This window comes from Chinchilla lanigera, unplaced genomic scaffold (assembly GCF_000276665.1).
Source record: "Chinchilla lanigera isolate Chin_1 unplaced genomic scaffold, ChiLan1.0 scaffold00005, whole genome shotgun sequence".
NCBI classification, from domain to species: Eukaryota; Metazoa; Chordata; class Mammalia; order Rodentia; family Chinchillidae; genus Chinchilla; species Chinchilla lanigera.
Genome location: NW_004955406.1, coordinates 22,337,911 through 22,362,870, shown reverse-complemented (window position 1 = coordinate 22,362,870; position 24,960 = coordinate 22,337,911). Strand labels below are relative to the sequence as shown.

Below are 24,960 nucleotides of genomic sequence, written 5' to 3'. Positions count from 1 at the left end.
ACAAAATAAAAGACAAGGTAAAAGGTAAGTGGTTCTAATAGTTCTTCTGGTGACCTGTGGCTCCTCTCGCACTCCCTGCTTTTTTCATTGCTTTGGATTATACAGGCTTAACTGATCTGGAGCCTGGCTAACCTTGTGGGTTGGTTGGTAAGGATGTACTGCTAGCTCTTCAATAATCACCTCCTGGCTCCCTAGGAGCAGAGACTGACTGCTCCCTAGGAGCAGATACATGACTTTATTCACGTATTCATGACCTTCCTATTTTCCCAGAGTGAGATGTTCCCTGCAGCTTACTAAGGCTAAAAATTACCCCCGAGATTCAAGGCTAAGAAGCGTGGTCCCGGGCTCTAAGAGGTTCCGTTCTGTGCATGGCAGGGGCCAGCCAAGACTGTTCCTTCACCACCTTCTTTTCTTTTACTTTTTACTTTTTCCATTTAGGTCAGAAACAAAAAGAAGAGCCCAAGGTAAAAAATTCCTTTCCTTTTTCAAGTGGCAGAAGAAGGAAGGGAAGTGGGAGAAGAAGAAGGGAAGTGGGAGAGGATGGAAGGGTCTGGGCTGTCAAGCACAGGCATGCCTGTCTGGATTAGTGTCCCACCGGGAGGGTCACACAGTTCCAGCTCAGTCTGTGGGCTATGGAGCCCCTCACCGCGTCCCCCTGCTCACGCATTCCCCCGCTGGTCTGCCAAATCTTGCCCAGTAGAATATTAGTTCAAGTGGGAGTTGGGCTGAGGATTTCTGAAGGCCTTTCAGGGTGAATGTGAAGCCTGTCGCTTCTTGGCTTCTCCGCTGCTACACGGGATAGCCCTATGCCAGCATGACAAGCAATGGTCACCCGTAATGCTGCTGAAAGCCTCACTCGGGAGTTCCCTTTGCTTCTACCTCTCTCAGGAAATACAGCTCAGGGTTCCCATGCTCTACACGCTCAAGGTGCACTACAAGTACACAGTGGTCGTGGAGATTCAACCTGGGCTTCCCTACAGCCAAGTCTGGCACATGGTGTCCAAAAAACTACAGCTCCTGCCAGAACACACTAAGCTGAGGTGAGCTCCTCGAAGGCAGCACTCAGGGGCACAGCTCCGGATCTCACGATGGCCCAGAGGACAGATGGGATGGTTTTTGTGCTTATGGTCTCTAACTTGGTCCCTGCTTGTTACCCCCATTCAGTTATCTGCCTCGGGACAGCAATGAGCTGGTGACCCTTTCTGAAGAAAACATGCAGGATGCCTGGAGCCAAGCGAAAAACTACTGCCTTACTCTTTGGTGTGAGAACACAGTAGTGAGTACAGAGAGCCCAGGGCTGACAATGGTTCAACATTAACTGAGCTCCTTCTGCTACCAGGCACTGTGCTGGTGGGGTTAGGGTGGGTAACAAGTTGCAGCTGGGAAAGGTTTCCCATGGAAAAGCGCGGCCCCAGCAGGCCCAGGGGCCCGCAGGAAACCCGGAGCCCCCTCCACCGGCTGCTAGGCCTGAACAGGTCAGCATTATGTCAAGCAATGGCTGGCATGAAGTCACAGCTTGAGGCTGAGCTCACTACCATTCTTCACCTTCTTAAATTTCTATGAAGAACTCTTGCAGGTAAAAAATAGTGAGCATTCCTTTCACAGAGATGACTTGGTAACAGCCTCCTCCTAATAGCAAGCATCTTCTGAGAACTTCCGGTGTTCCAGACACTGTGCAGTGTGTTCCGTATTATGATTGTTATAATCCCTCCATTAAGTATGCACCATCCCATTTTATAATTTAGGAAAGGGCAGTCAGAGCAAGCAACTTGACCGAGATGACTTAGGCCAGCTGGCTCCAGAGCCTGCATTTATTACCATCTCGCTGTAATTTCAATAAAGAACAACGGGAGTCAGGAGCAAAGCGAGAAGCTAAAAGGGGGAGCTACAAGGTAACACTCTTGACTTGGCCCTTCAGGGCCAGAGGAAAAGTTGCCATGTCTTTTTGTTGTTAATTCCCTCAACTCTGACCCCTGAAAACTAGTATCTGCTGTCAATATTCCTTTACCTTCTGTACCACCTTACATACATGGATTATATTGTACAGTCTTTTGGGTTTCAGGAATCCGTTTCTTTTGATTACTAAATAGTATTCCATTGCATGGATGCTGCAATTTATCCATTTACTCGGACATCTGCCTAGAAGGGATTCCTCTGCTGTCCATGTGATTGCACTTAAAAAACTTTTTAAAAAATTATTTTTTCCCTTTGCTGAGGTCAGTCCATTTAGTGGCTACCCTTATGTAATGTTCCCCAAATTTCCAAGTCTTTCTGGAACTCATCCAGGCTCACTGTTGAACACTCTGTATCTCTCTCTTACCTTGGAGCCAGTGAGTCAGGTTCTCACTAACTAGAAAAAGTTACACCTATTATACATCTACTGTAAGCTGGAACACTTATCAGTAACCAAGTAACATTTGTACTGAAATAGTACTAATACAGAATGTATGTTCAATAAACAGTTATTATTCCCTGCCATCTCATTTAATCTCTCAGCCTCTTCAGGTGAGGCCCTTAAGTTCTGCAGTTACACACACGTGGTAAGCAGGGCAACTGGGATATAAGCCTAGATCTGTGGACCCCACAGCGTCACTTCTACCTCCCTGTGCTGCCTTTTAGTAAACAGGGTGCACCATGGCTCAACACAGAAACTGGAAATTTTAACACTGCACTTTAGCCTACATGGTTTCTATTGTTGATTTATTAAATCCCATGATTCAGACCTCCAGAAACTGCGTCCTTCTATTTATGCAGCACAAAATAACATGTAAGAGGCCTAAGATTATAGTGTCTAAAATGTGTAAGAAAGTGTTTTTACAGATAAAAGGCAAGCTTTTTTCATGGCCTTAGATAGTATGGCACTGTGCAGTGGTTCTGAAGCTTTAACAAATACAGGAAATACCTAGAGGACTTCAAAGGAGTCTGCAGGGCCCCACCCTCAGGAAGGTCTTTTCTCTTTTCAGTAGGTCTGGGATGGAGAAGGCAAAAAAAAACTTGCATTTTTAACAAGGGCCCTAATGGTGGTGCTGGGGAGAGCCTGTCAGAATGCTGCTGCAAAGCCCAAGGTGGGCCATAGGCTGTGACCTGTGACTCGTACTTTCTCCACCTGAAAGGAAGAACCCCATCCTACATTTCTTAGGACTAAAGCCAGGTTCCAGTAAGGTATTTTAAGACTCTGTGTGGCTCTTCAGACACTTTGATTTCACTCATCCAGCCACCCAGTAGCCTTAAAATGCATACTTCGTCTATGCTAGGCACTGATCACAAACTGGTCTTTATGAGCTTATACTGGACATTTTACCATTTCCTCTTGTGATGTTCAGTGTTGACTGGCCAAGAAACTGGCAAAATTAACAAACCTTTTCTTATTTCAGGGTGACCAAGGCTTCCTAGAAGAACCCAAGGAAAGTGAAAAATGTGACAGTAACAGCCAGATAAAAGAACCTCAGTTTAAAGAAGGGAGCCAAGTGGTAGCACTCTTTAGCTATGAGGCCACCCAACCGGAGGACCTAGAGTTTCAGGAAGGGGATGTAATCCTGGTGCTGTCAAAGGGTAAGTGCTGTCACAGAACGGAACTCACATTTAGCGGAAACGGGAAGAAAGAAGAAAACATCAGTAGCCCACAAACCTAACTTTAGTCAGTACTTTCAATATCCTTTCCCACTTTCAGCAAGAAGGAACAAAAATGAATGAGTATCGGTTTCTTGTCTTTTGCTGTACTAAGCAGGCAAGTAATTCATATATATACGACTGATAACACCTTTGTTATTAAAGATGGTTGCTTGGAAAACTAGGGATTTTCATTCTAAGAGTTAACAAATTGGCTAGAATCACTTTCCCTATGAGCCTAACCATAAATCTTTGATTTGGTGCACTTTCCAAAGAGAAAAAAAAAGCAGGTAAATTTGTCTTAAAACAATCTATTTGCTGGGCATGGCAGTGATGCCCCCAGCTACGTGGGCAGCTTAGGTGGGGGGATTCCAAGTCTGGACCCAACGGGGGCAATTTAGCAACTCCGTAAGACTCTGTCTCAAAAAAGTGGGGGAGGGAGCTGGGGCAGCTATTCATAACTGCCCTATATTTCCGGTAACTTTCTGGATTAAGAATCAACAGATCAAAAAATAAAACAGTGGAGAGTTCTAATCAGTGATTCTCAAACTTCAGTATATCTAAGCAGTACTAGAACCATTTGCTAAATCGAATTCCTGGGTCCACTTCTCAGGGACTCTGGTTCAGGTACATGGGGTGGGGCTCACAAGTTTGCACTCCGGACCACTTCCCAGGTGATGCTGGTCTGGCTGTACTCTGAGACTGTACACTGTTCTAATTTAGTTTTAGTAAGTCTTATTTCTCTTCCTGGCACAACAGATTCCCAGCACAAAAAGCCTTGCTCACACGGCAGAAATGCTGTGCACCAGCAATACAAAGTGGTGAAAATCTATTACTAATTATAACAGAAAATCTTAACAGGTTAAGAAATGAGGGCAGGAGATTTTAAAGTTGAAAGGCTACAAAATATACAAATATGTACAGGAAAGCAACTCAAAGTGAGTATAGAAAAGCAGAGTGCCCTGCAGTGTACTTCTTTCAGGGGAGATTAGAAACTCAATGGGAGGGATCAGGCTAAGGCTTCCCAGGGCCATTTTCTAGCTGTCAATATGAAGGGCTCAGCTAAATTGTCCAATTTTTTTTTTGTTTGTTTGTTTTTTTGAATGGGGTGGTGAGGAGTACGTAGGGGTAGAAAATGAGAGAACATACAAGAAAGACCTGGGATATTAGAGACTGTGCTTCTTACTATGAGAAATGCAAGTCTTAATTAGGAAGTACCCTTACACTTCAGAATTTCACTCATCACAGTTCAACATGAAACAGGATTCAGGATACACACAGATGGAATCAATGGTGAGTTCAACCACGTTCAGCAGTTACCAGATGGTAACTAAAATGTTTTAAAATGCTTCCCAAACTTTGATGTGCACGTGAATCACCCAGGGAACCTCTTAAAAATGGACACTAAAGTGTGTATGGGGTCTGAGATTTTGCATTTCTAATACCGTTTGAGGATCTAGGATGCTTCAAGTCCATACTACTATAAATAAGAATGAAAACTAGTTTACAATCAGAATTACCAGAGGAAATATTTGATACTCAGCCACATTCAACGTTCATTTCAAAATCTTGAGGGGCAGCTTCTAGGCACCATAGTTCCATCTTATACCCAAAGGTGGAATTCTAAGACACTTGTATGGTCTGGTTGACGGGCTTTGGAGATTATACCTAAGATGTCTGATATTTACTGATGGAATGGCTCTGAGCACTGGGCCATTTCTTCAGTAAGACTGAGATACCTACAAAATATATGAATGTTTAAACAAAAAATATTTATTACAGTGAAAGACACACTGCCATTGAACACATTCGAAATACTCCCTCTAGCTTTGGAAACATATCCCATCATTCTTGCCACTTTCTGAAACAGTTCTGGAAGTCCTCTTCTGTGTTTTTTAAGAGGCGAATGCTGCTGAGTGCCACCCAATGGAAAGGAAGGCCTGTAACAACACAGCGCGTCCTCATCCACCTTATTTACTGGATCTAGCACTGTGCAACTTCTGGCTCTTCCCCAAAGTCAAAATGGCCATGAAAAATAAATGTTTTGAATCAGTTAGGGCATGGAGACAGCTATAATGCACTCATGAAAAATACTCATGAGGACTTCCAGAACTGCTTTAGACAATGGCAAGAATAATGGGTTAAGTGTATTTGATCAGTCAACCCAAGAGAGGCCATCTGAGCCGCAACCAGCAAGCCATGGGGGTGAGGCTGCCCAAGTTCTTTGGAGCTCATATCCTAACACTGCGTGTTCCGGATATAAAGCTGCAGGATTTAATAGTTGCCCTGCTGAGTTTGTCTTACTTTGATCAGTGTAGTACTTTAAGGGAGATTAAGGGCAATGTGCTTTTACTGTAATTAATACATTTTAAACTTTCACATTTTTCAATTGCATCCCATGTATTGGGTTATTCTGAAGTCTGTACACACACTTTAGTACAATAGCTCTACACTTTTTTGGGGGGGATCTTTTTGAGATAGGGTGTTGCTATGCAGTTCAGGCTGGCCTTGAGCTCACACTGTAGCCCAGGCTGGTCTTGAATTCGCAACAATCCTCCTGCCTCAGCCTCCCAAGTGCTGGGATTACAGGTGTGTGCCACCGTGCCCGGCTATCTCTACACTATTAAAGGCTCAAAGTGGGAATTACTAAAATCCTTTTTACAATTATATACTAAACTACTACCAGCTCCAACTTTCAATGCTCTGATAAACCCATTAGTAGGGAACTTTCATTTTTATTAACCAAGGCTTGTCTTCTGTTGTTGAAATGAAGATTCCCAACAAAACTCACTTTCCTTAAGCAATCATCTAAAGATTTAATTTCACCTTATACCTCTAATAACTTTTTTGAAAATTCTATTTCATTCTGTATTTTATTTCATAGTATCCCAAACAAATCTCAGTGAGATGGCTAAACTTTACGTTCACTTTAAGTTCAGACCACTTTCCCATGCTCCCTTCCCTGTTGCCACAACTTGGGGTGGGGAATGACTGACAAGACACTTGGGGAATACCCCGAAGGGACGCTTTTCCTAGCGTGATATAGTGCTTCCAGTGATTAATGTGTACTTCTCATTTTATCAGTGAATGAAGAGTGGCTGGAAGGGGAGTGTAAAGGGAAAGTCGGCATTTTCCCTGAAGCTTTTGTTGAAGCATGTGCAGCCGTGGCTTTGGACAGCACTCCTACAGCAACCTAGGATGTTTCACAATCTTCAACTTCAAGAAAAGAAAGCCTTATTATTTGTTCACAGGATTTAGCACACCTCTGCTGTGCATCACAGAGACATTACCGTTTGGAAGTGTTAACTTACCTTTCTTGTTAAAATTCAACCTATTAAGACAGTAACAGAACCACCCAGGATAAAGATTTCCGGGCGCATGGAGACACGGGGAGTGTGCAAAGTATCTGCAAGGGCATGAGGTTCTCTCGAGTGCTGGTAATCCAGATGTATTCACTTTGTGAAAATTCACTGAACTGCACAGTTTTAATCAGTGCATGTTTCTGTATATGTGATAGCTCAATAAAAAAGAAAAATTTAAAAAAACCAAACTTATCCACAAAAATAAAACAAGACACCAAGGGTCCAGGCTCCAAAGCTAAGTGGCAACCCTCTTGTTTCATATGATTAATATCACAGACTACTGAGGCTTCAGGTAACCTTACAGGTCACTCAGAAGGCACACACATATAAAACTAACTTGTTTTTTTTCTTGTCAGAAGTTTTACTTCTTGAACAGAACACAGAATCTACACTGAGTTGGGCTTCCATGGAATACAACATTCAATTCCACAGAGAATTAAATTAGTAGCAGTACATTCCTTTATGCTTTCTCTGAGAGGGACTTCTATTAAAGAGTTCAACACTGAATACATGCCACTAACAGCTAAGTGAGGAAAAGTTATGTTAAGGAAGTCAGCTGGTTAGTAGCATTCTATTACTTTACACTTATTCTCTATATAGGGATAACTTGAATGAAGGATTCTATAAATACTAGATCTTAGGAGCTGGCCTTAATTCCCGCCGCCCCTTCTTCTTTCAGAGTATGTATGGGTTTGCTTACAACTTTTCAAATGTGTAGGTGCTTGTGCAAAGTACAGTAAGGAGATGAACTGTAGACTGAATCTACACTTCAGTGAAAGGACAGTCAGTGTGAACCTTGGCTTCCAGCATGCTCCTGAAGGTCCAGCAAGTGATCAGTGGAATCTTAGGACATGGGATACAACTGGAATAAAAGCTATCCCAAGGATAAGAACAGAAATTACCACTGAAGTTAATCAGATTTAATGAATTTTATAGGTCAAAAGGATGTATTTTCTCAGAATTGCCACATTAACAGCTAGAACAGGGATAAAAATGGGCTACTAACTCCTTTATCTAAGTCAGTCTTCCCCTATTAAAGAACTACGGTAATCAGTTTATTTCCACCTCCCTTTCTATAATAATTCATTGGTTTAGAATGCCAAGAAAAGTGAAAATAACCCTGAAACATACTCAAGTTTTGATCATCTTTGCTTTTGTCTGGATGACCTGTGAGGAGCTGAATTCTTTGAGCTAGATTTTCTTCAATACTGTGTTTTGTAGGATAGAAAATAAATATATACACAGATATGGTTGGAGAGAACATGGTTTAATTAAAGGCAAAGCTGATTTCAGCAGCTGCAGGTCTTATACAGACAGACAAAAAAAGAAAAGATTCCCCCCCAAACAACAAACAAAAACCCCCCCACAAAAGTAAGTTTACTACACAAAACCAGTTTTTGATGAAGATTCTCCTCCCCCACTTCATTACTCTTGCAGTGAGGATGATAAGGTAAGGAACCCTGCTCCAAGAGTCAGAAAACATTCTAAACAGCAAATTCTCATGCAGAATGGGGCTGTAGATGGGAACTGGGCACTACTGGGAGGGAGATGGTAAAACCTGGCTAGCCTGTCTAGGTGCAAGACAAGCTTGTCTAGGGTGCAAGAATCAGTGACAGTTCAAACACTGGAATGTTGCAGCTGCCTGAACGCAGAGCTCAAACACACAACCTGGGTAAAGGCAGTAGGGAAGCGGGAGGTGGGTGGGGAAAGGTGGACACAGGCAAGGGGACGGAGAGAAGCACGAAGGGTTTTTCGTATTGCCATGAGACCGGGCGGGGGTGGGGGGGTGCTTTACCCTTTCAAAAACAAAACAAACAAAAAACCCAAATACCGTGTCAAACTAAAAGAGCAATAATGTAAGTATATGGGGGCTTCAACCACTCTTTCTGAAGAGCAATGAGCATTATCTCACCCCTTTTAATTGCTGGGGTTGCCCAGACTCCAGTGACAACTGGGGCTCCTTGATGTGCTTTGCTCTGCAGCTGTTTTCTGGCTACGTTCCACACTGACTCCATACACTCAAACACACAACCCCTTCCCTCTGGGGGAGCAGATGGACATGTGTGGGTGCCCACACACGCACACATATTCTCACACACACGCAATGGAGAGACCTCCCAGAAAATAACCCCTACCACTAGCACAGCAATTGGACATTTAGATAATTTCCATAATTTTCCCTTAAAATATTACTTTTCCAGGAAGTAACTAACAGAAATGCTGTCCTTCTGTTTCTACGTAAGAACATCTTCAGTCCTCTTTCCTCCTAATAAATATCAATAAAAAGTTTATTTTCCTTTCTTTCGCCTTGTCCAAAACGGTCTCCGTTGTGTTTCCTCTATTCACCACGTGCGTGTGTCCACGGTGCCTCGAATCGCACTCTCGAGGTGGAGGCTGGGAGACGGCAGCGGGGCGGGGCCGGGCCTCTCTGTGGCTCTGCGGACGGCCCTGCTTCCCTCCTCTTCAGACTGTCCTTTGGGCCCCAAATGCCGGACCCCATGCGCGGCTTCTTGGCGAGACGTTGTACACATTAGGAATGAAAACAATTACGAGCAACAGGGAGGGTCACAGGTGCAGGAGGCTGCTAAGTAGGATGAGGGCACAGAAACCAGCCAAACAAAAAGTAACCACACTGAAAGCTTCTACCCAAGAAAATGTGTCAGGCCACGGATGGACCGGCCTGCCTTCTGTGAGACGGCTTGCTATGCTACTGCAAAAAGTACAGGAATCAAAAACATTAATTTTAAATCCTACAGCAGTCACCTGCTCGTCCAGCCCAGCACCAACACCCACACTGCATCTTCGAGGGCTCAAGCACCTACAGAGCCAAGGGCATTTCCTGCTGGAATCTCCAGGCCAGAGAAGGGCCTGCCAGAACTTCTGAGAGGCCCCGGACCCTCCCCACGGAACACTTCCACGGGCCGAGGAGGTCGGTTCCCTGTCCTGTCACCACCAGCCTCTCACAGGAGCAGTGAGTGGGGCTGTCTTTGCTACACACTGACTAGAAGAACACCTGTGTATGGAAGAATTCAGTGTGATATCGTACTACTGAGAGTAATAACAATAATAAAAGATGTTTAGGAATAATTTCAACTACATTCTCAGTCAGCCAAGCAATCATTAATGGATTCCTATTTTATTCCCCAAAGAGGAAAAAAAGGACTGAGAAGTTCCCATTGGCTTCTCCCACCTGCCTTCCCTTCTCAGCTTTCACCTCCCATGTGGCTGGGGACATGCACGACGGAGAAGGTGAGAGGCGGTGGTATCAGGTAACTGAGTGAGACAAACAGCAGTTCCTCTCTCCCTCCAGAAGAGCCTGGGGGGACAGAGAGTTCCTGATGGATTTTTCTTTTTGTTGCACTGCGGACATTTCGTGCACACTCAGCGGGCTGGTGGGACACTTACACCCTCTTGACAGCAAGGAACAGACAAGAGGGCCGCCACCTGCAGGGGACTGTGCGGGCCAGTCCTGCAAGCCCAACATGCCATGGTTTATGGAGCCTTCATTCCCAGGGTTGCCACTCTGGCCTCAGTGTGGAGGGTTCATGGTGCCTTGTCCCCGCTGCTGTTTCTGCTTCTGCTGCATTAACAGCTGCTCCAGAGCGGAGGGTCCAGGATGCATCATGGAACTGGACCAGATAGACTGAAAAACAGCCCAGATCTTGTCAGCAGAGCTCAATCGGGTGCCTGACAGGGGTCTGTTTTAATCCCAGCCCGCTATAAGGCATATATGCCCCAAGAACCCCATTCTACCCTATAAAACACTCAGCTATCAGAGAACATCGCTGTAAGTCTCTAAGACTAGTTAGTTCCTGTTAAAATTATTTTAAACTGTAAAAGGCAAAATTATATTTTTAAATGCAGTCTTTTTGCTAATAGCTCCATGTGGTACCTCAGGGTATGTTTATATAGAGTTTAGGCAAACAAGTCATTTCTCAACTTATAAATTTTTCCTTCACTTGGTCAGAAAAGACCTAAACATTCCAAGATGAATCACAATCTTCTTAACCTTTAGAGTGAAACCTTTTATGCTTCTAATCCCAGAAGAAATTTCTTTATCATTAGAGGATTCACAAGCTAAAAATTAAATTGTGCTTAAGACTCTTGGTAGGTTGACCGTATTTCTAGAACTCTGTTACACATATGCTACGCGTCTGTCAATTCTAAGGGCTGTAGAAGTACGCCTAGCTTTCTAGCTGAGTCCAAGTAGAGACATCTTTGCTGCTAGAGGCTTGTGGTTCTTGTTCTAGAAATCTACTCACCTTTAGGCTTTCCATGAGGACAGCAGAGGAATCCTCCATGGAAGGGCCCTGGCCTGTCCAGGTGCCGATTGGAGTGCTGGCCTGATGCCAACTGCTCTCAGAGGGTGACGTTGCTGAGAGATAATCAACACCAAACCCACCCATGGCTAAGGGATGAAAAGAGAAGAAAGCAAGATGTTCTATTACTGACAGATAGGGTCGCAAATCCCAGATAAGGATATAGCAAGGTACTTCACTTTCCCAAGATATCAAACCTAGACCTCACCTGGTTTATCAGTTTTCCAACGATCTGCAGTCCTTCTATCTCTGTTATCTGGAGCCCCAATGGGTCCGAAATTGGAGAATGGAACAGAATGATGGTTGTGTGTTGGAGGAGAGCTGGGCAGGCTGCTTGGATTAGAGGAATGGGGAGACTGGCTGGCTGGTGTTGAATGATCTATTAAATGACAGCAACACAGGTCACTGAATAGACGGTTCATAAACATAACAAGAAGAATTCGATACACTCTACTAAAAATAACTATAGAGCTTTGGAAGAAAGGTGATTTAAGGGCCCTATAAAGAAACCTGCCAGACATACTAATTTGCCTTACTGTATATATCTATGGTACAATTTTTGCTTTAAAAAAAAAACCCAAAAATAGGTACTTCTGTTAAATGAATGCACTATTCTGGCTTTTCAGAAGACAGATAAGTTTCCAATAAGTATTTACTGGTTGTTTCTATCATAAACATAATTTCTTGACTTTAAGAATTACTATAAAATCAGATTATTTATAAAATTAGGATGAAAATCTTTATTTGAAAAAGTGCAATTTTCATCTACAAACAACACTAACGTAGCTAAAACTGTGACAGAACTCGTACTTTCTCTCTTACCATTCTGCTGGTTGTCTACGATGCAAACACATTTAAGCAGGATTTACTAGATGAACTAGCTTAGTAGACTTCTATTTTCTTTTAGAAAGTACTTTTTAAAAAAGCAATTATTTGTAATTACAGAATCCTACTAACTCTTTAATCACCTTGTATAGAAAGGGAAAGTTTATAATTTTGAAGACTAGTTAATACCTGAACTGGCAGGAAGTGATGGGGACCATGGAGTTCCTTCAAAAAGGGAATAGAGTGATGTTTCCTGGGGGGCCATTGAGGGATTAAGCTCTGCTTTGGAGCTGGCTGTCATGTTCTTCCCATATACCTCATTGAACATGCTGTTATTTGGGTATCTTTCCTGAAAAACAAGACAGTGAAGGTATAAACTCACTCCGTGAAAGAGAGATTTAAGAAAACGCAATGTCATGTTCATAGATTCCTGATATATCTAAAACTTTTCTTAGTGAGACAAACTGTTGGAGGCTTTTATTTCTTTTAGTATTCTCTCACATTCATTTCCCCTTCATTTTCTCTTACCCTTTATTCTGCTCTACATAAACTATCCCGATTTTTTAAAAAATGAGTAATTCATCTGACTGAACAGAGTCACGAGGATTTCAGTATTAACGAGAAGTTGAAGCATTCAAACTCATAACATACAGGTCACTAGCCTGCCCCAGTCAGAGGAAAGGGGATGGAAGGTACCCACATATGAAAAAGGAGGAAAGAGAAAAACAGACATGCCGAAATACAACGGGAAAAAATACCAATCTACTATAGATATACAAAGCAAGATTCGTAACTGTTTACCCACCTGATTGAGAGAGAATCCGGTGAGGGACAGGAAAGAGGATGAATGTGACACGAGCTCTGAAGGCTTCTCCAATAAGGATTTCTTCACAGTCCCAGAAAAAAAAGTATTAAGTTATGCCTTCTACTTTCTTTTCTTTTTTTGTCTTTTTTTTTTTGAAACAGCGTTTCACTATGCAGGTCAGGCCGGCCTTGAACTCGAAGCCATGTTCCAACCTCGTCTCCTGAGCGCTGGGATTACAACCGTGCGCCACCATGTCTGGCTTCTTTCTACTTTCTTAACATTAACCTTAAAACACTATAGAACCAAAGTAAAAGAATCCCCCACTTCAGCACACTTGTACTCAATGTGTACAATGTAACATTTAGAAGATAAGAATTCAAGCCTATTAATACCGTGATACCAGCTAAAGGCAAATTGCTACAGGTGAGTCAGAATCCTTCACCAAGTGTATCCAGTCTCATGCAGAGACTGGGGGAGGAACCAAATACTCCGGAAAAGAGGAGTTCTGAGTGATTTTTAGGGATGAACCTCAGGAATCCAGTTGTCAATAGCTCCATTTAGAATTCCAAAACAAAATGCTGGAATGTTCTAGCACAGTTTACTGTCTAAATTTCTAAAAAACTGACACTGATGCAAGATATGGTGGTTCACACCTGTAATACCAGCACTCACGGGGCTAGAGGGAGGAAGAATGCAAATACGAGGCCAGTTTGTGCTACACAGTGAGTTCTGGGCAAGTCTGGACACAGAGAAACTCTGTATCAAAAACAAAACAAAGCATAACAAAAATATTGACAATGATGACTTTAAAAAAGCTTTTCAAATTCATTTGACAAGTTCTGCTTACCTGTTTCCCAAGTAGCTACTTTTGTGGTACACACTAAGATACTGAAAAATTAGGTTTACATCTATTTACCCCAAGAGAGTTATGAAGAAAAAGAAAGTTGACTTAACAAAACATTTATCTACTGCATGCAAGGCAGTTTTAACATTATACTGTTAGCAGTGTTAAACAAAAGGTGGGTTACCAACAAGTGTTTTTCTCTGTATTTGGAAATACGAAAATAAAGCAAAACACAAAATTGCTCCACCAGCAGCTCCATTCCCAGTGGCAGAGTCAGAAGCAATGGAACTTGGGGATAAGGAAACAAGCGGGTGGGAAGGCGCCATCTTCAGTTTCTCAAGCCCTTCCAGCAGGAAGCAGTGAAAGGCATGCACGCTTAGGCAGCAGCACAACCGCCAGACTCCGCACCTCCTGTATCCCAGCCACCACACCACCACCACCACGGACTTTTCAGGGGATCTCTTCCTGCCCGTTCGGGAGGCGGCCTCTACTGCCACTCACCCGGGCAAGTTCTTCAGGGAATTCTCAAGCATCAGAGATGGCAGCTATTGTCAAGGACGCTGCTCACTTTTTATTTATCCTGATACTAGAATCAATGTATTTTAATCTTATAAATAAATGTCTTCTTGGCTTGTGTTTTATGGGAAATCAACAGGAAAGAACTGAGAATCTTTTTATGTTTTGTAAGATGTAGTGAAGGGGGAGGAAAGATTCATGGCACACGTCTTCCTTCCCATCGCCCTCAGTAAAGTACAAACCCCGATAAGCACACAGAATGACATTCTTGAAACGCAAGCTGGTTCTAGATTATTTCTAAAAAGATAGTATTAGTCAATTCTCAAATTTTATGTTAACCTAGTTATTTATTTTCATATCCACTCATTTATGGTATAGAGTCCTTCATCTTTATTCATACTGCTTATGAATCCAACTCTAAATTGCTATCAGGGCTCTGAGTCCAGTCAGCCAAACAGTAAAGGGTTGCATACTGTTCGTTAATGTTAGCGTTCTTAGAAAAGGTTTCACTATGTAGTTCAGGTTGGCCTAGAACTCACAGCAATCCTCTTGCTTCAGCCTCCGAAGTTCTGGGATTATAGTTGTGAGCCACCACGCCTGGCTTAATACTGTTAATTTACAAAAATCTAGTTCTTTCTCTGTTTCCTGCCTGTCATGCCATAAGCAACCCTCCTCTGTCATGTTGCCCTGCCTAGTAGCCAACCAAGTATGGAGTGAAACTCTATAAACTCCTGCTTGCAATGGCATAAGGCCAGGCTTGTGGTGAGGCAGCACATCATGATTAGTGTTTATGGTGGAGGAAAAACCACTCACCTCATGGATGGAAAACAGCAAAGGGAAGGAGAAAGAGACTTGGACCTTACAATTTCCGTTGAGGCCAGGCTCCCAGTGACCTAAACGTCCCACCAGCAAAGTTCCCTCCACCTCCCAATGGTAACAAACTAGGGACCAAGCTTCTGAGACACAGGCGTCTGGGAGACACCGACAGTCCAAATCATAGTGCTTGCCACGCTGCCATCTGCAGTCAGGCCCTCACCCAGAGGCTGAACCAACGTGGCTATCCAATTTTGGACTTTCAGCTTCCAAAACTGTGATCCAAATAAACCCCCACTTTTTTATTAAGGAAAAAAAATCCAGAACGTATTTCTTTTCATATATCATATATAGGCAAAATACAAATTTCACTATCCCTAGGCAAGATTAAATGACATGTGAACCTCACGGGTCCAGATGGAAGTGACACCCAAAACATGAATGGTTAACTTGCCAGTAGCACACCCCACGTATGGTCGGCCCTGTGAGACGCTTCCTGAACAGCACATACATCTAAGCTAGGACTCTACAGCTTGAGGGCACTAGACTTAGGAATGTTTCCATATTTGCTACCATCTGAAGGTTAGTTTAAGACAACCAGGAAACACTGTATGCTTCTATGAAGAAGGAAAGCCCCAGAAAGCAGAAATCACCCTTGATACCACATACTAAAGAATTTTAGTAAAGCTGGGGTTAGAACAAGAAGCAGAATTACGTCAAATACATACAAAGAGGCTTCGTCCAGGAAGAGAGGCGAGAGGCCCCAGCAGAGCTGGGTAAAGATCAGGAGGGTTAGAAAAAAGCAGCTCTTCCTCTTCCTCCAAGGCAGCCAGACTCTTTAACAGGTCCGGAGGAAGCAAAGGGGAGCCCTTGGGGTCCTAGTGACAGAAAGGATTACAGTAAGATGCAATTAAGCATGACAAAAGCACGAAGGAGTACTAGTATGTTAGGTGGATAAGGCAACTAAAATCAAGGGTAAAGGAATTATCAGTGACAGACAAAGAGGAAATGGTTTTGAAATAGAAAAGTAAAGTGACACAAGGACAACAGTGGAGAAAGACCAAGACGATAGAAGAAGCAAAAATACTGACAGATCAGAACGTAAAAGGTTAATGTGGTTAGTGAAGAAAACAATGCAATGCAGCACAATGAGCACGCTCTGTGCAAACAAATAGAGAAACAGCTCTTTTAAAAAGCAGCACCGGTTTCCCATGAATAAGAAGGGCACGGAAAAGGAATTCCACTGTCTAGATAACTGACTGACTTTGCTTCCCTCAGAAAGTAGTTTGTCTAAAACTCAGCCAACTTATTTTAAAACTTAGATCAGCCCAACTGAGAGGATCACTTTGTCAGAACTGCCTCACAGGCCGTGTTAGATTTCTGCACATTTCTCTGTAAGACCGTCACATTTTAAAATCAGTTATAGAATTCTTCAGCTCCCCAAACTAAAACAGACTGCAATTTTGAAGAGACTTACTGCTATAATTCTAATGTTCTAATGGTATTTTTAACATCTATTTTCTATATGCAAGTACTGTAACTTTCAAATGTCAATTTAAAAATATAAATAAATGTAGTATCTATTTGAGAAATTCAAAAGACACAAAAACTCAGACCTGTCTCCAAAGAGCCTGCAGACAGGAAAGCACACACACCTCGAATGGCATCCTGGGCACAGGATCCTGATCTGGACGGAAGACTCCTGGTGACCGTTTGCCCCTGCGGTCCATGTTTGCTTGCTGTGCCATTACAGCTCTGTTATCAGCCATGCTGTAGGAAGAATCCCAGTAGAATTCCGGGACCTTGACTTCTGAGGGATTATGGTTATATGGCTCCATGGGAAAAGGCTTCATTTTTTTCTCTAGAGGCTGCTGCTGCATTACAGGAGGTTGCAATGACGGCTCAAACAGTTTTATGGGGTCTTGGGTCTGAAGGTAGTAGGGCTGTTTCACAGGCATAATTTTCCCTAGTGGGCCTTGAACCTGAGGGGGATTCCACAGCTGTTTGGAGGCATCTGCCTGTTGATACTAAAACAAGAGATGCTCATCATTAAGATAAAGATAAAATGCAAAGTTGCTTACAATCAATGCACAAGAATGACCAAGCGAACTTGAGGGATTTTACAACAAAACAACTCCTCTAGGCATGTAGCAGCTTCTTTCACTGTTTGGGTTTTCCAATACACACCGATTTCTGGGCACAGACTATGTACAATGACCATACGTTCTCTTCAAATAAGAGGGTCAGTGACTGAGTAAGTGTACATATGAGAGGAAGAGAGGGAGAGGGAGAAGAGAGCTTCACCCTCCTGTTTTAAGTGGTGTGGGAATGACAGTGAAGACTGCTGTCACATCCATCTCAGTACTTCAAAACTATGATTCTAGTTCTATTCTGTAATTTATTTTCAAAGAAGAGAGAATTATTTACAGAAAAATCTATAAAGCTGGCAATTAGTAGCAGCAAAGGACGGCAGTGAAGATTTCAATATTATCTCTTATGAATAAAGAAGAAAAACATTTAAATTTTCCTAACAGTAGAGAAGACTTTTGTGTTTCTACAACCATAGTCTAACCAGGAAGCATCTTAAAATTTAACTACCATTTTTCAACTGTCTAAACACTGAGTCATTTCAGTGTTTTCCTTTATTCCATCTGGTCAGCATCACAACTGCACCTTACCTGCTGGAATCCAGAGTGGTGAGGTGGGCTTTTCCCCAAAGCTGGCACAGCCTTTGTAGGGGATTGCTGCTGCTGAGCTAGAGCTTGGACCTGCAGCTGGCTTGCAGACTGTGCTGTTGGCTGAGCTGGTAAAGACGTAAGGGGTTGCTGGGAAGGTGGCTGTGACTGCTGAGGTCCCTGGTTCACTGGCCCTGGTCCAGAGGGCCGTTGCTGGCTGTAAGGAATGTGGGACTGTTTCCCAGCTTGCACCTGGTTTCCTGCTGGAGAGTGAGCTGCAGACTGAAGAAAGGTTCCTGGGACAGAAACACCAGCTGGGAAGGTGTAACCTGAGCCCATAGAAAATGCCACAGGAGGGGGGATAACATATGTTGGGGGCGGGAACCCTTCAAAATAAAAGAACACAGCTTTAGTTCTAAAGAAACTTAGAGAAAAAACAAAAGGGGGGAAAAGTCATCTTTTTCAGGGGAGGGGTTACTAACACGTAAGCAACAGACCAACCATGTCAATCTCAAACATGATTTTAAGAGCTAAATACAGACTGCTAGCTACTTTTCTTCTATCCACTGAAGTAATCAGTACTCTAAAGCTGGGTTCTCAGGTTTAGTGACAGGAATTCTGTATATGAGCCACAAAGAAACAGCTCAAAAATAATTTCATAAGCCTTAGGGAACGTCAAACTTATACTTCGTAACATTATGCTCAGTAACATCATTCCAAGAGCACATACTACTCAGCAAGTGAACAGAGATCCCCACAAGGACAGTATAAGGTAGAAGAAATTATAAAACGTGGTGTACCTGGACGGCTGGGAAGAGGAGGGAAGGCTCCAGGATGATGAATGGGGATGAACTGGGAGTTACTTGCTTGACTTGGGGTTTGAGTTACAGGTGTTTTCCGGGCTTCAGACACTGGAGTTTTTCTTAGTTCTGTCTGAGATTTTACCTATGACCAATAAAGGAAAAATTATCTACAAAACCTGGAACTCAAATGTGTCAGAAAGAAATACCTACTCCTGTGAAAGTATTTAAAACCTTTTTGTATCAAAAAGCATATGCTGACATTTAAATTAACCTAAGTTAAAAATCAAAATAGTCCAAACATTATTTTTCTAATGAACATTTTTGCTTTCAATCAGTTTGGCCCTTAATCTAATTTCATCTAGGCAGCGAAGTGTACAGTCAGGTGTCCACACTCTACCCTGCAACCTTGTCATCCCTCAGAATAAATAAGGATACTTTAAGGAATAAGAAACAGGACCAGGATCCTATACCTTGATCAAGAAAGAAAAAGATGCCAAATGTTCTGCTCAAGGTAGAGCAAAAACAGGGAAAAGTAGCCTTTATAGAAAATTTGGAATAAGGTGAGAGTGGGGTGATATATTACCTAGGCTATCTTGATCTATAGGCAGATTTGAGATGGAAGTGGCCTGGAAAAGCGACTCCATTATCTGGAGTTTACTGAAAGGCCATTACACAGAACGGAGGGAGGTTAGGCAAGCCATGCTGGGTTGTTCCTAAAACATGATCCTTTGGCTTTCTAGTTCTTTACTTTTTTCTTGCCTTTTCCCAGCACCTCACTTTTTCATGTCTTTTTAAAATTTCTACCGTGTTTTTTTCCCTATTATTAATCTTAAAATGGCACTATTATTTGTTTCTCCCTTTCTCAAAAAAAAAAATTCCATTAGAGAAATAAATTGAAGGTATTATTTATACACAAGTAACCTTCAATAATGTAAGGTCCCTCATGCAAACATACACATTTGCCAAAATGTGTTAACGAAAGTCACATGGCTATTCTAGTATTTATTAAAACATTAATGTTATTACTAGAGCCAACAAAGAGTGAAGACCCTTTTCTGTTTATATAAATTTATCTGTGATGGGGGCTGGGGATTTAGCTCAGTGGCACAGCGCCTGCATGGCAAGCGCAAGGTTGTGAGTTCAATTCCCAGTACCGGAAAAAAAAAAAAAAAGTATCTGTGTTTCTTTAGAAAAGTACAAAATAAAACAAAGTCACAAATAATAACATTATGTTTTCTCAGTAAGAGACTTGAGTTCTTGCTTTACCAATTCCCATGAACCAGAATAATACCAAAATGATAGAAGCCACTGGCTGGGAACAGGTATAAATGTCAAGAAAAACAGCTTCATCTTTTTCCAAGAATTATACTGCACAGTAAATCCTGGGTGAGGTAGACAACAAAACTGCATAACCTTTAATATACTTTTGGTCCTATGAGAGACCTAAATCTCTATTGTCACGTTAACAGTTGGTAATGATACCTGCCAAAGAAAAATACCATCTGTGTGGAAATGAGGGCTCCACAACAAGTCATCTCAAGTCACTCAGAGTTGATGAAAATTTCAAATCAGGTTGAGACTTTTTTCACTTACATAATAATTTCCAGCAACTGATAAGGTAACCGTCTACCATAGCTCTTCTTATACCTCACCATGCATTCCAAGACTACACTGAAATTTCAGATCTGCCAAAGCTCAAGGTTTGAAGAACAAAATGAAAAATCTTGCCTGTGGTGTGAGCCTTCCTCTATCTGCTTTGTAGTTCAAACACAGCTTACCTGCACTGCCACACTCTGCTTTCCTGTTTCCTGTAACTGTCCTAAGGTGCATTTCTTGGTTTCAGTTTTCCTCTTGCTGTTGTCCTTCTTTCCACCATTCTTAGTTACAGTTACTCCTTCGCTACAGTCCCTTCTCACCTCTTTGGGAGGAAAACTTCTTCCTTGGTCTCTGTTCACTTCTCGTGGTTTAATGTTCTCTTTGAAGGTGACCACTGGCTTCTCTCCTGTGTCACAGTTGTTGCTCAGATTTCGGCCTGTAGACAGTACCGATTTCAGTCCTGGGCTCCCATCAGCAGCCACTGGCTCTATCACAGATGTTTCTTGCAGAATGAGGTTCTCTTTGGATTCACTGGGGTCTTCCAATATTAATTCTGGAATTTCTGTGATAAACAACAATTTCCCTACCTCATTTTCACACTGAATCAGCCTAAAAAGTAAAAATAAATACACATATGATAAACATAAACCTAAAAAACAGTAGCTCAACCATGTAAGGATCCAAAGTCACATATATTCCCAGTCCTAAAACATGCAACAGAGACAGCAGGATATAACAATATGGACAAAGGTAACACAAAAAGTAGTGACACAGAAACTCCATGTATCAATCCATGTCACCACAGAATACTTCCCTATTTCGTGTTTGCTGACAATTACAGTTACATTTACTGAGCATGTTTTTGGTACAGAATGATAGTCTTAATTCCTTGATATGTTCCATAAGGTAGATACACATAATTCCCGTTTTATAGGTATGGAAAGGGAAGCTCAAAGGTGGTTAGTTCATTCAAATACACAACCATTTAGGTATTTATTGTATGACAGGAACTTGAATACAAAAAAACCAGTTACTGATTTTGGAAAGGCTATAAGCTATTCAGGAGATCCCAAGGACATACCTAGAAAGTGGCTGAATTAGAAACTAAACTCAAATCTATCTGATTCTGCAACTTGCGTCCACTCCATTACCTACCTATCACATACATGCTTGTATTTAACTAGCCTGGTCTGCCCTGCCTGAAACTGACCACAGTGCCTTGCCGGTACAAACCACTGTGATTGTGAACATACAACTCAGATATATATAGATGTATGCTTACTACTTTCGTTTTTATGGTGCTGGGATGGAACCCAGGGCATAGCACACAGCAGGCAAGTACTCTACCACTGATCTACATATCTAGCCCCATACAGATGTTTATAGATTAGAGTACAAACTTAAGATAAACAAGGGAGACAAAATCAATTCCTCTGTAATAAGCAGCGTAAATAAAGAATACCTAATGATCATTAAGGTCATGATTAGATGCTATATTACAAATACTTTAACTAAATTCATAATCAACAGCACTTACACCAAGGCTAATAGACATATGAGGTATGACTATATGAGTGTGCGTGTACTGATAAGCTGATTAAAAAGTAACAGACAGAAGCCCCACAGACATACCTTGGCTGATTATCAGCAATCCATTTGCCTATAGAGATCAAGCGCTGCTGTCGTATTCGTCGCTGCTGACCCCCTTTGTCTCCTGTAATACCCTGATGGCCTTTGGAAAAATCCAAATTCCTGAAATTGACATAGCAAATTATAGAAAATTAAACTCCAAAGAAAACATCCAGGAATTAGGGGTATAGTTCAGTAGCATAGTGTTTGTCTAGCATGTGCAAGGTCTGGAGTCTGATTCTCAGCACTGGGGTAAAAAAAGTTGCTTATGATTTCAATGTGGTTAGTGAGGCCACACTAGTTGGAAAGGAAGGAAGGAAGGGAGGGAGGATGGGAGGGAGGGAGGGAGGAAGGAAGGAAGGAAGGAAAGAGAAAGATAAAGAAAGAAAAAAGAACTTTCCAGGTAACCTAGTTTACCTAACTAACTGCAATGGCTTTAAAATGTTCTCCATATAGATTAGTTATGTGATGTAATCAGCTATATATTTTTTTAAATTTATACTCCCCAAGATTTTAAATACAATAAAACAAACCAAAAAAGAAAATATGTAAGTTCATTACATTAGTGTAATGTATTTATATTCTCCTTTCTAGTTAAGGACCTCCGGTTACCATCTTTTATTAGGAAAGAGTCTTTTGTCGTTTTAAGACTAGTGTTTTAGGCTGGAAATGTAGATCAGTGGTACAGTACTGGCTTAGCAAGTATGAGACCCCCATTTCAATTCCCAGTACAAGTTTTAAAAAGAATGGAGTTATCTGTTTGCTTTGTGCTGCTAGAGATTGAACCAGGGCTTTGCACATGCTAGGCATGTGCTCTGCCCCTGAGCTAAACTCCCCTACCAGAATAAAGTTTTATAAATACTTACCTTGTCTTCTAAAATTTACATAAAATGACCATGGCAATGCTAAGTGTCTCTGAAGTGGCTATGCTAATAAACAGTATTAGTCTGTCCACTTTAAGATGGCCCATTCTAAGTCAGAAAAATGTATACATATCATAAGGTAAATAGATATGAAAAGGGTAAATCAGCCTGCAAAAAATTAGGATTTTCCAGATTTCTCTTCATTAAACTTAAAAAATTTTTTTGAAAAAAACTGCCAGGCAGTAGGTTAGAGGGCAGGGATACACAGGTTAAGTGAGAAATAGTTCCTATCTTCAGGAAAAAATAAATATCATTTAATCTGATGAGCACTGCAATAAAAACTATGCAAAGAATAAGAGAACAAAGTAAAAAGACAAGTTCCTTCCAAACAACTCTGAAAGGGTTTCACAGAGTAAATGACACCTGAGCTGGACCTCAACAGGTGGGTAACTGCTTACCAGACTGGTGAGCGAAGGATAGGAGATGAGAAAGGAATCTGATTGCCAGGGACGACATACAAAGTAGAAAGGAAAGGCCACAGAGAGAATTCTGGGAAACAACATTCAGATGCATCATACAAAAGAAAGAGTAAAAAGAAAACTAAGGGTGGGAGAAGAAGACTAATGTTACAGATCTAAAGAAAAAGATTTAATGAATGAAGGGGATCATTAGAATCAATGCTGAATAAAATTTGAAAAGAAAGAAAATTAAAATGTCCTGGAATCTGGTATCTAGGAAGTCACTGATCATGCTGAAGAAGACGAAGAAATCACTATACGTTAAAGCAGAATCAACAAGGTTAGCCCATACTACTCTTAAGAAGTTTGAAGATGAAGACAAAGATATGGCAATAACAGAGAAAAACAGGGGTCATGAGTTTTACTTTATTTAAAAGAATGGCAAACATGCGAATGTTACTAGGCTAAAGGGAGGCAGCTGGTTGGAAAATGGAAAAGAAAATGATACTAGAAGACTAAAAGATGAAGCAAGGCTCTCAGGCCGGCAGGATGAGATGGGACAAAGGGCACAGATAAAAGGATTAGGAAAGTAGTAAGAACTTATTCCTCTAAAAGTGGAAGAAAAGAAACCAAAAGAACTCAGTGATTAAGTAACACGTGGGGGAGCCATTTTTTCCCATCCTTTTTGTAAATATTTTCTTAAGGCACCCAGTATTATACAGGAATTAAAGGCATGACATGTACAAATCCATTTCACATCAACAAACTTTCATCATTAGTTGCTCTTATTAAAGTAAGATAGAGTTGGGACAGAGCAAAGGTTCCTCTACACTCAAGCCTGATTCCTATTACTTCTAATACTGTAACCAATGATATAAGCCTCAGTCAGCAGCCACCTACCTGAAAGAAGGTCTCAAAGCCAAGAATCCTTGTAACTCAAACTCCTCTGGAAGTGGTGTAGCTAAATAAGAGAGGAAATCCAAACTTGTAAGCATTTTAATTAAAACACAGAAAAAAAGAACATATAGAAATAATCTATGTAAAATAATTCATCTATAAAATTCTGTATGTTACCTTTGAGGTCTAGATGTTGCCCTAATATTCAGATAATACTGACTGCTCAAGAGGATGAGTCTGATGGGCTTTATCCAGCAGTCTTAAAAATTTATAGCCTCAGATCTAGTAACTCCAATCTTTAGATCACCTACCTCTTTTTATTCAAAGTACTGAGTAATAAATGCCATCCATGGGAGTGTATAAGAAATACAAAATCTTGGCCACTATCCCAAGCCTACTGAATCATATAAACTATACTATAACAAGATAGGCCTGACTCACTTGCAAATTAACAACTGACCTGATAGAAAAATATTGAGAAAGGAGTCAAGCTACAGGTTGCTGAGTGCAGCCCTACATATAATTTTAAAGCAACAGAGTAATAGATTTTGACACATACATAGAATAGAATATTATGAAGCCAACAGAAATATTTTCAAAATGTTTAGAGACAAAAGAAAATGCTAACAATATGTTATGTTAAATTAAAGTCGGGTGTAGTGGCACACATCTGTAATTCCAGCACTTCGGAGGCTGAGGCAGGATTGCCATGAGTTCAAGGCCAGCCTGGGCTACACAGTGAGTCCAAGGCCAGCCTGAACTACATAGTGAGACCTTGTCTCAAAAGTAAATAAATAGATAAATAAAATAAAATCAATTTAGAAAGCAGGTACAAAGCTGTTATTTGATACTAATCATTTCTCATGTGTTTATATATAAGAAAAAGGCCTGAAGAAGTTGTATTATGTGGGTAGTACAAAGAACGTGTCAAATTTTCTTTTATTTT

General features: G+C 41.4%; 2 protein-coding genes across 7 annotated transcripts in view; one reads left to right on the top strand and one right to left on the bottom strand.

Moving 5' to 3' along the window:
• Ncf2 (neutrophil cytosolic factor 2) overlaps nucleotides 1–7,154 on the top strand; it is a 29,030-nt gene extending 21,876 nt beyond the window's left edge. For both annotated transcript variants that reach the window (XM_013521507.1, XM_005375038.2), the window contains 5 exons: nucleotides 439–464; nucleotides 889–1,040; nucleotides 1,165–1,276; nucleotides 3,375–3,552; nucleotides 6,694–7,154. In XM_013521507.1, the coding sequence (XP_013376961.1) occupies nucleotides 439–464; nucleotides 889–1,040; nucleotides 1,165–1,276; nucleotides 3,375–3,552; nucleotides 6,694–6,806 (581 nt within the window). In that variant the 3' untranslated portion in view covers nucleotides 6,807–7,154. The remainder of the gene's footprint in view (nucleotides 1–438; nucleotides 465–888; nucleotides 1,041–1,164; nucleotides 1,277–3,374; nucleotides 3,553–6,693) is intronic.
• Nucleotides 7,155–10,088: 2,934 nt separating this feature from the next.
• The window catches only part of Smg7 (SMG7 nonsense mediated mRNA decay factor), a 79,485-nt gene continuing 64,613 nt past the window's right edge, over nucleotides 10,089–24,960 (bottom strand). For 3 of the 5 annotated variants that reach the window (XM_005375025.2, XM_005375022.2, XM_005375023.2), the window contains 12 exons: nucleotides 24,018–24,078; nucleotides 21,800–21,919; nucleotides 20,488–20,776; nucleotides 18,569–18,713; nucleotides 17,772–18,154; nucleotides 16,749–17,120; nucleotides 15,822–15,971; nucleotides 12,921–13,001; nucleotides 12,305–12,464; nucleotides 11,499–11,669; nucleotides 11,234–11,379; nucleotides 10,089–10,614 (listed from right to left, as the gene is read on the bottom strand). In XM_005375025.2, the coding sequence (XP_005375082.1) occupies nucleotides 10,501–10,614; nucleotides 11,234–11,379; nucleotides 11,499–11,669; nucleotides 12,305–12,464; nucleotides 12,921–13,001; nucleotides 15,822–15,971; nucleotides 16,749–17,120; nucleotides 17,772–18,154; nucleotides 18,569–18,713; nucleotides 20,488–20,776; nucleotides 21,800–21,919; nucleotides 24,018–24,078 (2,192 nt within the window). In that variant the 3' untranslated portion in view covers nucleotides 10,089–10,500. The remainder of the gene's footprint in view (nucleotides 10,615–11,233; nucleotides 11,380–11,498; nucleotides 11,670–12,304; nucleotides 12,465–12,920; nucleotides 13,002–15,821; nucleotides 15,972–16,748; nucleotides 17,121–17,771; nucleotides 18,155–18,568; nucleotides 18,714–20,487; nucleotides 20,777–21,799; nucleotides 21,920–24,017; nucleotides 24,079–24,960) is intronic. The other 2 variants (XM_005375026.2, XM_005375028.2) reach the window with 2 other exon arrangements.